We start from the raw sequence: 20,312 nt of genomic DNA, 5'->3' as shown, positions 1-20,312 counted from the left end.
GTCAAGTTTTTAGTGGCTCTATTACGGATAAAAGAAGATCAGCACTAAAGTGTTAGTCAGACTTTCTAGCACTGTTTCCAGACACTTCTTTTATGGCCCTTCTCTTTTCCATCTCCATCATTCCAGAGCTTTTTTTTTTTTTTTTAACTATTCCAAATAACCTAAATTTTGCAACAGGAGTAAACAGTGGATAAATACAACAGGCAAATTTGCACAACTAACTTGGTATTGTGCAAAGACTGCTTTTGTCTGTTCTGCTCACCATCACCCACACTGGGTGGTTTTCTGGAGGTAGCAGAAATGCCCCTGTGGTGGCTGGTTCCATCTGTGTTGAGCTCAGACAGGCTCTACCGATGTCTGGCTGTGTGGATCAGGCCTCAACAGATATGCAGATCTTACCAAATGCGTTCCCCCTCCCTCTTCCCCACAGAATGTGAGTATCCGAGTTTGCAGAAACTCAGGAGTTAGTTCGCACGCAGGCGTAGCACCTCACCTCCCTTCCTAAAAGAACAGCTTTTCTTTTATGTTTGACAAATGATTTATTGGAATTCCAGATGTTTTCAGAATCCCTTTTCCAATTTGTCAAAACAGCCTTTGCTACTGGAAGGAGAGGGGGAGGGGAGAAGGGGGGCTCTTTGCAGTTTAAAAATGAAAATCAGAGAAAGAAGAAGTTGGTCCCTCCCCTCTCTTAAGTGACTGGGTCCATTTTTCAATAGTAACAATAGAGCCACCAACACCCTCTCTGCCCCCCTAGGCTCAGCTTTAAAGTCCCCCCTCCCATCGCCCCTCCATGGCAGGTGCGAAGACAGAAGGATTGTCAGCAGGGATGTTTAGAGTTTCACAGAGGGGCATAAAATTAAATTTGGGACGTTTCACTCAGTACAGTGGAAAGGAAGGGGGAAGGCCTTACTCTCAGCATGTGGAGCACCAGAAAAAGACGAACAGAAAAGAAGTCACACTGGTTCAGACTAATGGAAAATCCAGCCATTACCTGGGATTCATTTCTTTATGCTTTACTTTGGATTCCTGCACTGAGCAGAGGGTTGGACTCGATGGCCTCACAGGCCCCTTTCAACGCTACAGTTCTATGATTCTTTAAGAAGGGAGGGAACACTCTAGCAGTCCTTGAAAACACTGCCTGAAAGTTATGCTGTCTGACCCCTGAAAGCTGTTTCCTGCATGGTAATGGAAATGCACTTTGCATGTGCTCAGAGACAGTTCCCCTGATGATCTCCCATCTCTGTTTTTCTTTAATTCCCCTGCCTCCATTTAGCTTGCAAAATCTGGAACAGTGATCTATCTCTTACATTACACATTGCCATTTTGGTGTAGTCGTTAGAGAGTCAGACTAGGAGGACCTGGGAGAATGCAGTTCAAATCCCCACTCAGCCAGGAAGTTCACTGGGTGACCTTAGGTCAAACAGTGTCTCTCAGCCTAGCCTACCTCACAGAGTTGTTGTGAGGATAAAATAGGGAGGAGGAGAACCACATACACCACCTTGAACTCCTTGTAGGAAAGGCAGGATATAAATGTAATCAACATTGTCATCTAATTTTGTTGTTATTGTTCCTGCCTCCACGTGTTCCAAAGTTTTTTTAATTATTATATTTTAAGCGAATCTCCCCCTTCCATCTTTTTAATAACAATATTTATTTATTTGTACAATCAGTTCTGTCACTCAGAGTCGCAACTTAAAATGCAACGTGATAAAGTCGAGCCAATAAAATCAAACATAGAGCAGAACCAACTCAAACAGATCTTGTAACGGTGAGTGAGAAAAAACTTAAATGCAAACTAAAATAAATCCAAATGGGATGTGTGTGTGTGGGGAGAGAGAAAGAGAGAGAGAGAGAGAGAGAAGAGGCTTGGTGAGGGGGAAAGTGTGTGTGTATGTGTGTGTTCTGTCTCTTTTATATTTCAGGAGACTGGAGTAGAGAAAGTATGTGCCTCCATGGAAGTAGGTGGTGGTTAAGACAGTCCAGGACATAGCTCAGGAGTAAAGCATCAACCTTGCATGCAAAAGGTCTCAGGTTCAATCCCTGGCATCTCCAGGTAGGGCTGGGACAGACCCCTCAATACAGAGCTAGATGGACCAATAGTCTGGCTCTGTATTGGCTGTGAGCACATAAGTCGTTTATAACAAAGCGTTTCCATTGGCCACACCTGAAGGGGGAATGGGTTGTTCCGCCAATCAGTTGAATCTGTTTGAAGTGGAATTTTTTTTAAAAAAAACCCTGCATTCAGGCTGCTCCCACCAGGTTTTACAGTGAAAGGGGTGGGGTTTGACTAGCGCAGTGAGCTCCTGTTTTCAGAAAAGAGAAGTGAAGACGCACTGGAACCGGCAGAACAGTGAGTGTGTCTCTACCCAAAGGCAGCTTCCTACAGTCCAGTCCACATCCCCCCCCCTTTACTGCTGCCGCTTGCCTGTTCCCAGCGAGTCCATCCCCTGGCCCCATCTTTAACTTTTTAACCTCAGGCAGATGAGAGTGAATCTGTGTGAATGATGTTTTCTCCTCCCTTTTACTCTCTGACTGATTCATCATTACTTTTTTTGGGGGGGGGGCAGCAGGATGCCACTTCTTCTCAATGTACACCCTTACAGCTGTGCTTAACTTTAGAAACCCCTTTCTCCAAAAGCTTCAGTTGTCACATGGGCGGACAGGGCCCCTTATGACTGGGGGAGGAGTGTGATTGTAGCTGTAGCTTTGCATCCTTCTCTGCAGCTGTTTCTGAGGGTGCACCCTCTTCTCCCCCTCCCCCCCGTTAAAGTAAAATGAGAGAGAGAGAGACCAATCCTTCCATTAACTTGCATAGGGGGAAGAAGTGGGGGCACCCCCAGAATAACTGCAGGGGAATTTCACCTCCCCTACCAAGGACCTTCGAGGTAACTGGGTCGTCCTTCCACCATCACTCCATCATTATTGGGGATCCAGCCTCTTCTTTTCTCCCACACAAGTTAATGGAGGGATGTCTTCATTAATTTGCATTAAGTGCTCCTGTGCGCATGCATGTACCTGTAAGGAAAAAGCACCACTCGCTTCCCACGTCACATGATTAAAAAAAGACGATACAGACCCTCCCACTTTTTAATACACTTTGCAGTGGCGTATAGCAGAGCATGGTGTTAGAAACAAGGTAGATGCAGCCTTGGATTCCATACAGTGCACTCCATACAGTGTACAGTACTGTTTAAAAAACTCTGTTCTACTTTTGGTGTAGAAAGCCCTACACAGCTTGAGACCGGGATACCTGAAAGACTGTCTTACCCTTATATACCCAGTCGATCACTGTGCTCTGCAGGTGAGGGTCTCCTGCAGATACCATCTTATCAAGAGGTCCATTTCGGACTTCCGGGAAGGGTGACTTAGCCTGTGCCTGCTTTTGAGACGGGCTCCTGCCTCAAAAGAAGCTTATTCAGATATATCAGTCAGTTTTTTCTTTTTTTTTTGACTGATTAAACTTCTCCCGGGTAGGGAGAAACGAAGAGATTAACCTCAAAGCCTATTTTTGTTGGGACGACCAGATCTCATTAATTTATGGGACGAGGTCCAGCCGACGAAGGTGGGACGGATTTTTAACAGCAAGCTCTATCTGATAAAGCGAACGTTCACCTTATCTTCTAAGAGAGAACGCACTAACAGGCAAGCACCCTTCTTTCTATATTTTTCTTTTACTTGACTTAAATTGTTGCTGTTTAAAAGAGATTTGCCAGATTGATCAGTTTTTGACATCTCACTGGGGAGCCATAACTTCTCTCTGCTACGCACTAATTAATAGCTTATCTCTGTTTTTGTTGCAAAAAGCTGTCCTGGATTTGCATTCTAAAGATATACACAGAAGAGGGATTTCTATTCCAGATTTTTATTTTGAAAAATATTATACTGTTTTGAGACTACTCTCTTTTTGGTCTATTTTATTTTGACGAATCTGTTTCTTGACGATTGCCATTAATTGTTTCGATCCTGGGAACTGCATTTTGTTTACTTAACTATTGGAGAGATAAGGCTGTCTGCTCTGTTTATACTGTGATGTCACCAAGTTTGGAGTATTAACCCAATTGTTGCTGAAATAAGAAGTGGTTTTCCTATATTTTTCTTTTAAAATGGCAATTAAGAAAGTGGCTGAAAATCTGGAAATAACTATGTTTCAGAAAATAATGGATGAGATTGAGATAATGAAAATTGAATTGAGTAAAATGAAGCAGGAGATTAAAGATATAAGGGTCCCTGTGAGAGAGGTGACCCTGGAAGGGGTCCCTGTGAGAGAGGAGACCCCGGAGATTGGAACAGGGGTCCCTGTGAGAGAGGTGACCCTGGAGACTGGAATAGGGGTCCCTGTGAGAGAGGAGATCCCGGAGATTGGAACCAACGTGGAACAGGAACAAGATTTGGAGTCTATGGACTTTAGAAATAAAATCTATTGTTTGGAACTCAATGTTATCTCTGAAGAAATGAATGAAGATTCTAGAGATAAAGTTATCAATGGCATGGATAATCTTCTGGACTGGAATGATGTGATGGAGCCCAATATAGAGAAAATCTATGGAATTAACTGCAGCCATGTGACAATGGAAAAACTTTTAAGAGATGACCCAGTGTATTTTGAAAAAAAGAACAGAGATATGATTTTACAGCAGTATTTCAGCAACCTATTCAGAATGGATGGCAAGAAAATATTTGGGATAGAGGTAATCCCCATCAGACTCTTACTATATGACTATGGCTTTGACAGCAAGATTATTATGGAATACTGATAATGGAAGATTGGATATTGAAATTACTGGACTTAACAAGACTACTGAAGATGGAAGATGGAAAATGGAACTAATAGAGATAATAGAACAATGGCTACTGAAATTATTGAACCTAACAGATTCTGATGTGATGGATTAATTGAAATGTTTATTTTAACTATGGTTATGACAATAAGATTATCATAATTAGTAATGAGATGGATTAATCGATATGCTTATCTGGAAAAAAAAATTGATAGATATATTTCTTAAAGAATTGAAACCTCTCTTTGACTTTTTGTGGAAAGAATAAAGTAATGTTTATGAGATTTGATGATTAAGTAAGATAACTACTGGAGGAAAGTGATTTTATAATATGACTTAAGAGACAGGATTGTTATATATTATAGACTTATAACTGATTTGATCTTTGACAAATGGGAAGTCAATATTTTACTCTTTATTCTTTATTTTTGTTTTTTTTTTTCTTTTTTTCTTTTTGTTTAACTATTTTTGATTTTGTTTTTTGTCTTTGAATGTTTTATGATTTTGTCTTGTATGTTTTATGAAAATCTGAATAAAAATTATTGAAAAAAAAAAAAAAAAGAGGTCCATTTCGGACAACATACGAAGCGGACCTTTAGTGTTGTGGCACTGACACTTTGGAATTCCCTCCCCTTAAATATTAGACAGGCGCCATCTCTGTTGTCTTTTCGGCACTTACTGAACATCTTCCTCTTCCAACAAGCCTTTTAAGTAGAGGCCTTAACCCAGTCTATGTCTGTGTTGGAATTGCTGTTTAAGATTTTTTTTAAGATGTTTTGTTTTAATATGTTTTTACAGATGGTTGTGTTAAAGTTTTGTTTTTAAGATTTTAAGTGCTTTTAGTGTTTTTGTTTGCTGTCCTGGGGTCCTTCTGGGAGGGATGGGATATAAATACATACATACATACATACATACATACATATATGGCATTACCTCGCAAATAAAAGGACTTCAAGATGGGTTGCACCCAGAAGTCATTGTAGGTGTGTCTGGTGTTGGTGATCATATGCAGCTAGTTTATGCACTGATAATAGGGAGGACAGATCTATCCATTGATAAATTGGGTGAGATTTTTCCCTTCCAGTGTCGCAGGACTAGTTGCTTGGCTGTCAAAAAGGTCTGAAGTATCTATTTTTGTCCTCCAGGCAAAACATTCCAGAAAGTTAGGAAGTAGCCAGTGCTTGGAAAGTTCATTTTTAAATGTTCTAGTTCAAGTCCATCCTGTCCAAAAAGTAAATGGTTCCAGTTAAAGTTTGTACTTTTGCAAAATGAACCAACTTTGTCCAAGTTCATCCATCCTGGGATCTGCTATGTTAGGAACATGGGAAGCTGTCTCATACTTAGGGCATTTCCAGACAACCTGTTTATTGAGCATTCATCCTCATTTGTTTGCAGGGAGACTAGATGACAGCATCCATTCTGTTGTTTGCAGGGAGGTTAGATGACATTGCATCAAAGCAAGTGTCATCCCACACTTTTCAGTGCATTTTCCTGCCACTTCCCTTGCTGCAAAAAAACTGATATTCTGTTTCAGATCATTTGAAAATCTGGTTCATTGCTCAGAACCTCCAAATCAACTATAATTGCACAACTATGTGTTTGAGTCCCAGCCAACAGTCTGGAAGCACCCACAGACCACTGGCCCACCTAGCTCAATTTCATCTATGCTGACAGGCAGTGGCTCTCCAGGGCTTCAGGAAGGGAGTCTTTCCCAGTTCTGCCTGGAGATGCCGGGGATTGAACCTGGGTCTGCTTGCATTCAGAGCATGTGCGCTACCACCACTGAGCCACAGCTGCATCCGGCGATGAAAGGTGAGCTGTAAATATCCCTAGCTCATTAATTAATTGATTGATTAAAATGCAAAGGGATGACTGCCAAGCGCTTCGTTTAAAATATGACCCAATTAAATTTAATTATATGAATGTTTAATTCAATTAAGTAACTTCACACGCACACACATACACACTGGTGTACTTTAGCCCCCCTCATCACAACATTTCTGGCTGGGCCCTCGTCATCCAATTTCAGGAAGATTCTTGCAGAACAGACTCCCATTCATTAGACATTCCTGGGGTAAAAATCCATGCGGATGTCCATTTCCAACATGTAGACCTCCATGAGAGTAGTTCCAAAAGCAATCCTTGCAGAGGAGGTAAAGATTACAGGGATGGAAGCAGCTTTGGGTTGGGCTGTGCCTGGGAACAAGGACCTGCCTGCGTGGCAGTGAGAAGGAGCCACATATGCTGCAAGAGAAGAGACCTCCCTGGTGGCTGAGGAATGTTCCCAATCAAAGCCCCCCAAGCAATTAGTAAATCGTGGGGGGGAAATCAGAGACAAGACAGAGGCATCACTTTCCTCTCTTCCTAGGATTATCCCCTATCAAGGGAGAAGAAACAGGAGATCAGGCGTCTAGGGTCACCAGACCTCCATGAGCGCCTCAGGCCATCCCATAATTGACTGTCTCACCCAAAGCCCAAACTTTATTCGGAGGACTGTCATAAAAAAAACTCCAACACCAGCCAGTCATAGATTACACAGTTTGTGCCTTATAGTGGCTTCTCTAATCCTTACACTCTGGATGCTTTCAAGAAAACGACACAGCAAAAGCGCTTTTATTAAGCATCTCACAAGACAAGGCATAAATGGCAACCCTGTCCAGTTTTTCCTCTGACCTGCCAGTTTTCTATAGGCATCACCTTCTGGGCAGCTGGCCTCTGCCTCGATTCCTCCTCTGACCCCTCCCACATGGAAAATTCACCTGACATTGGCCATACTCCTACCCAAGGGGCCAGCATTTCTAAAATTACAAATTGGCAACCTTGCCAGTCTTGCATATATGAATGGCTGCAAAATGCAGTGTGGAATATATAAAGAAGAAATCTCATTTTCAAAATTAGTTGAGCGCAGCCTTGGTTTGTTTTCACATGTGAGCAGATGTGCTCTGCCTGGAGCCCATTATAGGTTGTCCGTCTAACATCATTACCAGGGCTGGGAAACCCCTGGCCCTCCAAGGGGTTGTTTGGACTCCAACTCCCATCAGCTTCAGCCAGGATGGTCAATGGTCAGGGATGAGGGGGTTGTAGTCCAACAACATCTGGAGGGGCACAGGTTTCCTATCCGTGTTGCAAACTTGCCATGCTGAGCAAGTTGGGAAGCTCTAGATAGAATAACAATGATATCATCACAGAGTGTTTTTTTTTTAAATATAAACATAGCGGAAACGACTTAGGGACATCTTCACTGGTCTCTGGGTGCAAATTGTGTCAGAGCTTGAGCATAAAGTATTGGTTGTGATATCTGGATGGCATATGTCAAAAATTGTCAAACGGTTTTGTGTGCAGTGAGTGTGTTTTGTGTGTATTATTTGTCTGTAATAAAGAACATATAATGAATTCTGATCACCAGGCATGGTATGATTTCCAGTAACCAATTATAGGGTTGCCAATTTTTCAACCAGTAGTTGTGTCTTTAACTGCAACTGGATGTGCAGGCATTACAGTTGACAAAAGCCACATCCGCACCGTACCTTTGAAGCTCTATTATACCACTTTAACAGTTCCTGGGAATTGTAGCTCTGTGAGGGGAATAGGGTCTCCTAACAACTCCCAGCACACTACACGAACTACAGTTCCCAGGATTCTGGGTAACCTTGGATCAATCACTATCTCTCAGCATAACCTACATCACAGGGTTGTTGTGAGGATCAAATGAGGAGGGGGTGAATCATGTACGCCACCTTGAGCTCCTTGGAGAAAAAATGAGATATAAATGCAATAAAATAAATAAATAAATAAAATTCAGTGCATGGTATGGATGTGGCCTCATAGCTACAATTTTCAGAGTGGTTTAACAATCAATTCCTGTTCCCAGGGAACACTGGAAATTGTAGCTCTGTGAGGGAAATAGGGGGTCTCCTAACAACTCTCAGCACCCTTGAAAAACTACATCTCCCAGGAGTCTTTCTTAGAAGCCATGATTGTTTAAAGTGATATAAATAGTGCTTTAGATATACAGTACAGATGTGGCTAAAGTTTTTCCATGCTGTGAAAAATTTCACCTTCTGATTTCTTCAGATGAAGCTGATAGTGTTAGGCATAAGAACAGGCCAATCAGCATTTTCTTCTGGTCATTTGGCAACCTTAAGGATCAGTAAGGAACATGGGGAAAATTGAGAATTTGGCCTACCATAATCCACAAATTAGTACTCCTTGATCCCCAGCCTTGGGCATTGCTAATAGATGAGGACACACCGCTCTGAAGCCTGCCATTGCTCCACAGAGAGGAGACCTTCTTCCCCCTATTTCCTCTCACCCTCCATATTTTTTCTTTCCTGAAGTGCAGTACTTTGTGGCTTCCTTGGGGAACTAACATGTTTACTCAACCCCCAGCATGCTGGAACGCAGTGAAAATGGGGAATTTAGCTTATCATAACCCACAAATTAGCACTCCTTGGGCCATCATTCATTTTCATGTGCGCACCACTCTCAAGGCATCACCTCCCCTACACACACACACACACACACCAGCAACCAGATGCAACCCCTCATTGCTTATTATCTTCCCCCGCCCCCACTGCCACAACACACACTCTTTGCTTCTCTCTCCACCCTGCCCTTGGGACTGGGTTAATTCCCATTCGTGCCTCTACTGTGAAAAGGGAGTTTAGAACTAGTTTCTCATGCTCATTAAATTCTCATCTATTTGGCTCCTTGGACCTAATTTCTAGATTGAAGTGGGTTGTTGAGATGTGTGTGTGTGAATTATTGTTCCATGAATGATCACAGAGGAAAGAACAGGTGCAGTAATAACTTGTGTGTGTGTCTGTGTCTGTGTGTGCACACATTTATCTCCCTACCAGTGGTTACTAAGGGTGGCCACCCGCAGGACATCCCACTTTAGATCTTCTCCTAATGTTTATTCAGCATTCATCCTGATTTGCTTGCTGAAAGCTTACATGGTGGTTAGACTATGTCCAGCCTAGGGATAGTGGAGGAATTTGATTCAGTTGGCATTTAAAGGCGAACCTACCAAAGTTGCATTCTCCGAAACAATATGCAAACCTAAACACAGCCATCCTTTGAAATTCACACATCTCAGAATTTTGCAATGTAGTTCTCCAGCCAATCTCCCCCCACCCCGGTGGAGAGAATGTGAAGGCCGGGAAGGCAGTGACCTTCCCCCTCACTTCTCCTCCATGCATATGGTGTGTGTTAACTTACATAATGGGCCACGTAAAGGTCAAGCTGAGAAAAAAATTAGTATGAACATCATAAGAAAAAATGTTAAGAATATGGTAAAGAAGAGGATACCAAAAGGTGTGAACTCCTCCTGGTCCCTCCTTCTAGTCTTGTTCTTGACCTTTAAATTTTCCTTCCTGTTGGACAATCAAGGGAACACTTTTTACCTGGTTGTTCAGGACCCACCCTATTCCTGTTTTTGTAATCTGTTTTAATTGTTTTAAACATTGAATTTTAAACTGTTGTAGCCCACCTGGGACCTGCAGATGAAGGTCGGGTAATAAATTGAATAACAACAACAACATATAAAGGACTAACTAACTGATTAGAAACTAATTGTGGAAATCAGATTGATTTTTTAATTTTACTTGTTGCTGGGTTAATTTATTTGCCCAGAAACCCTGAAAAGGTCTTGTGCTGAACTCCATACATTGACAGGAAGTGGGCAGAGGGAGATTGTTGTGACCCTTTCTCCTTCCATGACTGCCAGCAGCCCTATTACATGAATTATTTCCTTCCTTCTTTTCCAGGTGATGTATAGTTAGCTTTTGACTCCTAGCTCATTCCTTCCTGCCCCCCCAGAGATGCTTCACTTCCCATGGGGCTTTGCAGTTTTCCTCCCGTTTCTTCTGGGCCTGGCTTCCGATCCTCACGATCCGTGCTACGATGGCAATCGACATCCACACTACTGCCTCCCTGAGCTCTCCGAACTGGCCTCAGGGCGCCTGGTGGAGGCATCCAGCACGTGTGGCAATCCTCCGGGGCGACTCTGTGCTTTCCGGGATTCGACCGACCCAGCTTCAAAATTCTGCCAACGCTGCAAGGAAAATGTCCACTTGCCAGAGTATCTCACTGATGCCGAGGGTAGCGCCACTTGTTGGTGGTCCCAGCCTGCAGCCAATGCCACACTTACTTTGGCTCTAGGACGCCGAGTGGAAGTTCTGTATGTGGCTCTCCGATTCTGCTCCCCACGGCCAGAATCCCTGGCTATTTACAAGTCTATGGATTACGGCCGCAGTTGGGTGCCCTTTCAGTTCTTTTCTACCCACTGCCGGCGGCGTTACCATTTGCCACCAACCACCATCATCACGAAGGCCATGGAACATGAGGCAGCTTGTCTTGAAGCCCAAACTGCCCCCAAGCCTCTAGCCGGGGGACTGGTAGCTTTCATGCCTCTAGCAGGCCGCCCCTCGGCCAGGATGTTTGAGTACAGTCCTGTGCTCCAAGACTGGGTGACAGCTACTGACCTCCGCGTGTCGTTTGACCATATGCACCCGACACAGACGCTGGGGTTGCGAAGGAAGGAGGCATCGTACGGAGTGGCTGAGCTGCAGGTTGGGGGCAGGTGCAAATGCAATGGACATGCATCACGCTGCACGGCAGGGAAAGATGGAGGGGCGCCCCAATGTGACTGTCGCCACAACACAGCTGGGCCTGAATGCGACACCTGCAAAGCTTTCTACTGGGACAGGCCCTGGCAACGGGCAACACCCAAAGATGTGCATGAGTGTGTGGGTGAGATGGAGGGAGGGACTGAGAATGCGAGGCAGAGGATTAGTGTGTGTTCACACGGCAAGGCTGAGCCAAGCTATTTAGTTACTCTGCATAATTAGGGATTATAACCTGAGGGAAATGGCCTTCCTGAGTCCAAGTCTCCTTGGTCCACCACTTCCAAGATTTAGGTTTGGGTGCTAGAACATGGATATGTTCACATTCTTACTACCATCACAAAATCAGCCTTGCTTGTTATTTAGAGCAGGGATGGGGAACCTTAGGCCTGAGGGCCAAATGCTTCCCCTCCAGTCCTCTCTATCTGGCCCCTGGGACTTTCTCCAGGCCACACCCACTCCCCTCACCAGCCCTCCTCTGCATCCTCCTTGAGAGTTTTTGCCTGGCTAGAATGTCTCCTTGATCTCTTATAATGCCTCTTGCTTGTCTGGCTAGAAGACAGAAAGGGATAAGTGAGCATGTGGAGAAACAAGCCTACTATAGAAAGGTAAATTAATAATAGTTGTTCTGCCCACTTTTGCTTCTGGTCCTCCTCACCAGTGGCATGTGGCCCCTGGAAGATTGCCTGTAAGGGATGTGGCCCTCAGGCTGAAAAAGGTTCCCCACTCCTTGTTTAGAGCGTTGGGACTTTTTTACTGGTGCAGACAAACATTAGCATAATCCAAGGTCTTATGTACCCTGACTATTAGCAGGGCCGGTCTCGGTTCAAAGAGAAGTTTAGGAACTAGGGGGCGGGGGAGAACTACAGAGGTAAGGGACTCCAAGGAAGAATGTTGGAGGTTGTGGGAGGGGGAGAGATTTCTCCAGGGTTGGAGGAGAACTGGCAGAGCTGACTTGACTCCTTTCTGCATCCTCAGCTTGTGACTGCAATCTTCATTCCCACCGCTGCCGGTTCAGCATGGAACTCTTTGAACTCTCAGGGCGCCGAAGTGGGGGGATCTGCTTGAACTGTCGCCACCATACAGCAGGGCGCCACTGTCAGTACTGCCTGCCGGGCTTCAAACGCGACCTCAACCGGCCCATGATCAGCAGCAAGGCCTGTAAAGGTGAGTTAGGCCAACATGGCGTTGCTATGGAAACACACCGATGGAATCATTGTAGCTTTCTATTTTACTGAACCCTGCAACAAAGTGATTGGACATAGTGGTGTGGTGGTTAAGGTGTTGGACTACGACCTGGGAGACCAGGGTTCGAATGCCCACACAGCCATGAAGCTCACTGGGTGACCTTGGGCCAGTCACTGCCTCTCAGCGTCAGAGGGAGACAACAGTAAACCCCCTCTGAATACCGCTTATCATGAAAACCCTATTCATAGGGTCACCATAAGTTGGGATCGACTTGAAGGCAGTCCATTTCTTTTCAGATGGGCTTGGCCCTCTAAATGCCCCATAGGCCAGGGCATGAGAGAAGTAAAAGAGGAGAAAGGCACAGCCACCCAACAACCTTTAAATTGATTTATTTGTCCGTCCCTGCCATAAATTCTGGAAAATGTGTATATATGTGAGGGTTCTGGGAATTTTAATCTCCTGGCCCCCTAGAATTCTCACACTTAGGAGTAGGGAGTTGCAATGAGAGTTATGGTGCTTCTGGATGGAGCTTCATGGTGGAATTGATGCTACTCACACACGCACATTTTTTGCACTGTCCACACATAATGTCAGTGCCATTTTGTTTTTACTTTTAAGTCTTACTGTGGAAAATCTGTTCGGTAAAAAATAACCTGCTATACTTCTGCAATCACCATTGGTGTGGAAGCGTGAACACATTTTTTGGGCGTGGGCAGGTCATGTGTGTGGTGATGTTGTAGTGGGTGGTCCCTATGGCAGCTCCCCTACTTCCATTTGCTCCTCGCTTGAGCACAACCTAAGCCCAATCTGCACTATATTTTTAAAGCAGTATCATGCCACTTTAAACAGTCATGGCTTCCATCAAAGGATTCTGGGAACTGAAGTTTGTTAAGGGTGCTGAAAGTTGTTAGGAGACCCCTATTCTCTTCACAGAGCTGCAGTTCTCAGAGTGGTTTATCTCTCTTCCCGGAGAACTCTGGGAATTGCAGATCTGTTTTGGAGAAGCTGACAGCGTATTCCTAACCCAATAACCTCTGCTCTGTTTCTTTCCCAGATTGCCAGTGTCATCCCATTGGAGCGGTTGGTGCCATTTGCAACCAGACAACAGGGCAGTGCCAGTGCAAGAACGGAGTCACCGGCCTCACCTGCAACCGCTGTGCTCAGGGTTTCCAGCAAAGCCGCAGCGCCCATGCCCCGTGCATCTGTAAGCGTGGCCCCTTTCTTGAACCCTACTCAGAATCAACCTTTCATGATGGGTCTACCCAGGAGGCTATAGTGCACATCTGAGCACTGCTTAATTTCTGTGTGTTGGTTAAAGGCACCAGAAGCTACTGCACAGGTGTAGGGAACCTTTGGTCCTCCAGATGTTGCTGAGCTGCAACTCCCTTCATCCCTGGCCATTGGCTATGCTTGCTGGGGCTGAAGGGAATTGTAGCTAGGCAACATCTGGAAAGTTCCCCACACCTTCTGTAGGACATGTATCCAACAGAGGCTGGTCCATTGGTGCAAATGGAGTCCTTCAACACGAACCTCAGTCTGCCCCTCAGCCAATCCTCACCTGCCTTCTTTCTTACTGACAAATAGCCCAGAGGGTAGCACTGCCTGTCAGCTTCCTCCTCTTCCTTCCTCTCACTGTTTCTCTTGTAGAATTCAGCAAGGAAGAGGGTGGGAGAAAAAGAGAATGAGTTGGCTCTGTCATTGGTTCTGGCTCCACCTAGTGTTGGTCTCCCTGCCTTCTGCCTTACCAGGCACAATGGGCACTGACCACCACTACCTGTGTCTCAATAGGATGTAAGAATGTGGTAAGTCCACCTATTTCTTACAGGGAAGCTCGTAAGCAAGGCACAAAGATCACAATTCTCTCCTACTGTGTGCCCCACCAAGAGAGTCAGCATAATAGTTAGAACGTCAGGTTAAGACCAGCAAACCCTGGATTGAAATCTCCACACAGGAAGGAAGACCACTGAGTGAGCTTCAGCCAGTCACTATATTTTATCAGATCAAATCAAATTAAAACAATCTGAAAACTGCGTGGGAGGGAGAAACAGAATGGAGTATCCTAGAGGAGGGCATGACTGGATGACTGACCGGAAAGCTATGCACTCCACACTGCAACAAAAAATTGCAGTTCCCACTCCTCTAAGCTAGTGGCCATCACTACATCTTGGGGCCTTGTGCCCGATGTCTGGATGTGCCCATCTGCATATGGGGTTGTATTCAACTAACTTTTACTCAGAGCAGAGCCAATGAAATTCTTGACCATTACTTGCTTAGGTCCATTAATTTCAATGGCTCTATGCTGAGTAAAAATTAGGTGAATACAACCATGGTTTTCAGTACAGTGAAAAGGAAGTCATGCATTTTTAAAAAATATCAAGACATCTGCCGCCAGTGCCTCACTTCTCTTCAATATAGTATCAAGGCAATATCAGGATATCCCTTTCTTTATTAAAACCGTCATAATTTAGCCATATTTCCCTCAGGGTGGTAATATATCAGGGACAAAAAACAAAGAGTGGTATCCCCTCCCCCTCCCCCATTTGTTAAATGCTGTCCCCAGGGAAACATACCTGGGACCATCATTGCCAGTTTTTAGGTGTCAGGCTAAGACATTTTTATTTATCCAGCCTTTTTGTGGTTAGGTTAGCCCAGTGGTGGCTGGTGCCCATTGGGAGTGGTAGGATGGAAGGCAGAGAGACCAACAGTAGGTGGAGCCAGAGTCAACGACAGGCAGCGCCAAATCTAATTTTGTCCCATCCTCCTTCCTGCTGAGTTCTACAAGGGAAACCCTGAGACAAAGAAGGAAACTGGCAGGCAGTGCCACCCCCTGGACTGGTGGTAAGAAGGCAAGCAGGTGATGGCTGGCTAAGGGTAGACTGAGGTTGGTACCCTAATGGACCAGCCTCCACTGATAGTTTCTAAAGTGCTGCCCTTCTTTTAGTGGGGAAGGTATTGTTAGTTGAGAATGTTAGGAATTTTGTATTGTATTTAAAAGGAAAAGCTTTTAATTGATTTTACCTGTTTGTATTTTATGTTGTTCTTAAGTCACTTTGCTACTAATGCACTATATAAGAATAATATCCTGCTATTGATGGCAAATTACAGGCCCCTCCTGCTAACATGTCTATCACTATCCTGGAATGAGAAGGCACTTCGAGAGGTTCTGCCTCCAAGTAGTTGCTAAAACAGGAAATGAGGTCATGGCTGTGGAAGAACATGTGTTCCAGCAAACCCTTGCTCGTTCATCTTTCGGCAAGGGATGCTATATCAGGAAATAACTTCATAGGTAGTGTAAAAATCCTGTCTGTGGTGGAACTGATGTGAAGCATGCAAGACAGCGGGCTCTGGCTTTCCAGCAGCCCCATTCAACTTAATTGAGGGGATTCATTACTAAACCAAAAAAAAAAATCTCTGGAGGAGATCAGTCTCATGTAATATCAGGGATGGTCAAAATCGGTTTGGGATGGGAGGAGGGGACGTTGATGTCATCCAGTGAAATCAGAGAAGCCAGAGTAGAGCTGATGAAGATCTGGCTGTACACACACCAAGCATTTAAAGCATGTGGCTTCCTCACAAAGACACCTGGGAGCTATAGTTTGTTAAGGGTGCTAGGAACTGTAGCTCTGAGAGGTAAATTACAGTTCCCATGATTCTTTGGGAGAAGTCATGTGATTTGAAAGTATGGTGTGTACACAGCCTCTGTGAGTGATAAGAGGGCAGATCTTCACTGTTCTAGAAGCAAAAGCACAATAACTGATGCAAAAAAAGTTGTGCAGCTATACTTAATATGAATCCATTTATTGAGACCTGAGATTTTCTCTCTTCATGTTGAAGATATTTCTTTATTTAAAAAAAAGAAAAAAGAAAATAGTTACTTTGCATCTTCTATCTCTTAGGGATCCAGGAAGTGATGACAACGACAGCTGCTCCCCCACAGGAATGGAATGCAGGTGAGAAGGGAGGGAACTGGGGTGGCAAGCAGTATTTTGTCTTTTGAAAGAGAGCAATGAGCTTGTTTTTAGAACAAGGCACTGAGGCTTAATTCTCCCTAAAAAACAGAACAACCATACTCTTGGACCTAGCAGCCCTCTCCCCTTCAGCAGAAAAATTTGGAGACTGGCTGTAGTTACTCAGTGACAAAGACATTTCCTGCATTGAGCAGGGGGTTGGACTCAATGGCCTTATAAGCCCCTTCCAACTATGATTCTATGATCATACCATTACTGGACATCTTCCAAAGCTGAGCTCTGGCTTTGAAAACAAGCTTATAAAAGGCCTTTACTGCTTATCAAAGGTTGACAAGAAAAGACTTTGCCTGCCTTGGCTGTTTTGTGTTTGTTTAATATGGGTGAGGTAGCAAGATCAATGTCTGCATTCTCTACATGAGCCACTACTCTCTTTCTTTAGGAAGGGCTGTAGATTGGGGCAGAGCACTTGATTTGCATGCAGAAAGTTCCAGGTTCAATCCCTGGTGATTCCAAGTAGGGCTTAGAAAGACTCCTGTCTGAAACGCTGTACAGCTGCTGCCAGGCAGTGAAGAAAATACTGAGCTAAATGGACCAACAGTCTAAGGTAACTTCCAATGTTTCTATCAGGCAGGCAGGATCCATCGACCAGGAAGAGATTATTACTGGTGTTGCTATAAATCTTATTTTCTGGGCCTAGAAAAGTGTTGATTTGGGAGGGTGAAGGAGGAGGATGTTACCCCAGTCTAACCTTATGCATTCATCAGGTACTGAGTGCCAGACCCACTGTAAGCCACCACGAGGACGTGTCCACATGAACCTGAGGAACTACTGCAAGAAGGATTATGGTAATTCACCTCTGCGTCCCTAAAGTGCCATCTCAGCTCTCTGCCTCTAACCTTGCTGTGTGAAGTAGCATTACCAAACCTGGAAGTGATGTCATAGACCAGATTTCTGGAACCTTTAGTCCTCCAGATGTGGCTGAACTACAACGCCCAGCAGCCTCAGGAAGCTAGGCCAATGGCCAAGAATTATGGGAGTTGCAGTTCAGCCACATCTGGAGGGCCAAAGGTTCTCCACATCTATCACAGACCTTCCTTTCCCCCACATCCCTCCAAAAACAAAATAAAAAAACCAAGAAAACACCCTGCCAGAAAGCCCAGGTGCCATGAACAACCTCAGCTTAAGAAAATATGTTCGCTTTGAAATGGGATACACTAGATAATCCCACCTTTAAGGGAAGATCTGAGGTGAGATGTGCAGGCTTGTTCATTCAGGAAGTGATGTCATAGTTCCCACCATCCATTCATCATAGCTGGAAGCACAAGCTTTCTGGGAAGTATTTATTTAGCAAGGGATGACGCACCCAGAAATGACACATAATCTTAAAAATGAGCCCAGCAGATACTCCTGCTTCTAGGAAGGGAAGAACAAAACAACATGCAAAGGGAGTGAAAGGCCATAGCTCAGGAGCAGAGCATCTGCTATTGCAGACAGAACATCCCAGATTTGATCCCTGACAACTCTAGCAGTGGAGACTGGTGGATCTGAAGTCAGTGGGGCACTGAACCCACTCCGGATTCCCCGCTGACATAGAAGCCACCAGTCTCCACTGATCTCCATTGTCCCTTGCCTGAAAACCTGGAGAGCCTCTGCCAGTTAGTGTAGACAGCACTGATCTAGATGGACCAACTGTCTGACTCAGGATAAGGCAGCTTCCTAAGTGCCTGATGTCATGGCTCCAGGATCTGATGTCATAGACCAGATATAACAGTTCATTACAACTCCCTGATTGCCATTTCTTTCTTTTTACGTCACCTTCACATGCAATGGCAGTTCTCCGTGCACAGCTGTTGGCTGTGGAGAAGTCTGGTACGTGGTGGCAGTTTACTGCCTCTGTCCTCACCGTCTACCACCAGCGTCGAGTGCCCATTCGGCGAGGCGAACAGCCACTCTGGGTACCTGAGCAGGATTTGGTGTGCCAGTGCCTCCACCTCCAAGTTGGCAAATCTTACCTGGTTATCGGCAACGATGAAGAGTCGCCCGACCCTGCCCGGTTAATCCTTGACAAAAACAGCCTGGCCCTGCTCTGGAGGGACGCATGGGCACATAAACTGCGCAGTTTCCAGCAGCAAAGCAGACGTGGAAAATGTAGGGTCAGCTGAGCCAGCACAGCAGGGGCAGTGGGCTGAAGGAAACAGAGTGAGGGAATGAGCCAAATGTGTAATCTGTACATGTTGAGATAATCCCCAATCTACAGGCCCAAACTGCTGTTTCAGAGCATAAGGGAAACTCTTATTGTGTGTAAAACAACAGTCTCAAAATAGAATGACGACCATTTGGATTTTTAAATGTTAGTTCTGAGTGCATCTAGCCATCCTTATCTTCTTTAACCTCCCAAAGGGCCTGTGAGAAAAGTAGGGATGGTTGAAAAATTCAGTTCCTGTGAATTGTGATGCAAACTGACCTGAGCTGCACCTTTCGGACTCATGTGTGGGTTGGAACATAACTATCCTTTGGACACACTTTGTCCAAATTTTATAATACAGTTCTCAGCTCAAAAAAATATACACAGGATAAAATACTTGTAGAAATATGTACATTGGGAGAAAAGATGTATTTAAATACAAATCTAGGCAGTAATTTTTGATCTATATAATATTTTTGTAAATCATCACTATAGTCATGTGACAGCCTTCTTCCTGCAGGGACATGGTGGTGGCAGCCAGCGAGCAAGGAAAGGGGGGGCAGGCAGGGAGGCAAGACCAGGTGGAAAGCGGGAGATCAAGCAGGCAGTGGCCTGAGTGAGCTGCCCACACGCTGGGGCAGCTCCTTAAGAAGCATTGAGTTGTGCTGCTGCCGCCAAGGCCAAACAAAGTGATTGAGGGTGGGAACCAAGGAAAGAGGAAGAGAGAGAGGAAGGAGGGTGGGTGAGCAGGCGAGGAGGTGAGACTAGGTGCAGAGCGAGCACAGCCTGGTTGAGCCATGGAGCAACAGGTAAAGGTGAGGAGGAGGAGAGCAGGAAGGTTGCTGCAGAGCTGCCCAGGCCTGTGCTGCCTGTCCTTTCTGTGTGGCTTGCCTCTGTTGCTCGCCTCACTCCTCTGGTTCCCTTTTCCTCTATGGGAGAAGGCCGGGGGGGGGGCTTGGCGATGTGGGAGAGGGGGAAAGGGGCCTTGGTGACCTGGGGAAGAGACTAACATCAGTGAGAAGAATGAGGCGATGGTGGCCGCACAGCAATGCTGCGAGCCGCTGGAGAGTTTAGCATGGTGGGTTGAGGGTGCCTTGGCTTCCAGTTCCTGGGGTAAGGTGGTGGGGTTGGTGCAAAAGCACGCAGGGACAGAGCCCCTAGTTTCTTGTTTTGTTTTTAATGCAGATAAATGTGGAAATGAAGATGAAACAGAACTTATGAATTAACATGAACTTGACATGGACTGGGAATAGACTGGTCTGTCTGTTGGTAGAGGGGAAAGTACCATTTGGAGACTGAGGGACATTGACTGAGAGAGTGGGACTTCCCTTGGTAGACTGTGCCAGTGAAAAATATTTGGGTACCAGCAGGTTGTCAAATCTGGCCGTGGGAGATAGAAGCAAGGAATGAGATAAACAGGCTTAAATGAAACAGAAGGCGGTTGTGGAACAGGGAGAGGCAGATGTAGTAGTTGTCCAGGTTGCAAACTGAAAGGGTGTGTGTGTGTGTTTATTTATTTCTTCAGCAATTCCCCATGACTACAAGGGCAATGAGACACTGTGGCATT

At 45.1% G+C, this 20,312-nt stretch overlaps 1 protein-coding gene across 9 annotated transcripts in view; it reads left to right on the top strand.

Annotated features, from left to right (window-relative positions):
- NTN5 (netrin 5) overlaps positions 1-18,914 on the top strand; it is a 58,545-nt gene extending 39,631 nt beyond the window's left edge. For 5 of the 9 annotated variants that reach the window (XM_061590450.1, XM_061590449.1, XM_061590447.1 and 2 more), the window contains 7 exons: positions 1,671-1,768; positions 10,547-11,531; positions 12,383-12,571; positions 13,647-13,796; positions 16,489-16,542; positions 17,325-17,405; positions 18,394-18,914. In XM_061590450.1, coding sequence (XP_061446434.1) covers positions 10,601-11,531; positions 12,383-12,571; positions 13,647-13,796; positions 16,489-16,542; positions 17,325-17,405; positions 18,394-18,722 — 1,734 coding nt within the window. In that variant the 5' untranslated portion in view covers positions 1,671-1,768; positions 10,547-10,600 and the 3' untranslated portion in view covers positions 18,723-18,914. The remainder of the gene's footprint in view (positions 1-1,670; positions 1,769-10,546; positions 11,532-12,382; positions 12,572-13,646; positions 13,797-16,488; positions 16,543-17,324; positions 17,406-18,393) is intronic. The other 4 variants (XM_061590451.1, XM_061590448.1, XM_061590446.1 and 1 more) reach the window with 1 other exon arrangement.
- The last annotated feature ends 1,398 nt before the right edge of the window (positions 18,915-20,312 follow it).

The sequence above is a fragment of the Rhineura floridana genome, chromosome 11, assembly GCF_030035675.1.
Source record: "Rhineura floridana isolate rRhiFlo1 chromosome 11, rRhiFlo1.hap2, whole genome shotgun sequence".
Classification (NCBI taxonomy): domain Eukaryota; kingdom Metazoa; phylum Chordata; class Lepidosauria; order Squamata; family Rhineuridae; genus Rhineura; species Rhineura floridana.
The sequence above is the reverse complement of the archived record's forward strand: the minus strand, read 5'-3'. Positions and strand labels throughout refer to the sequence as shown.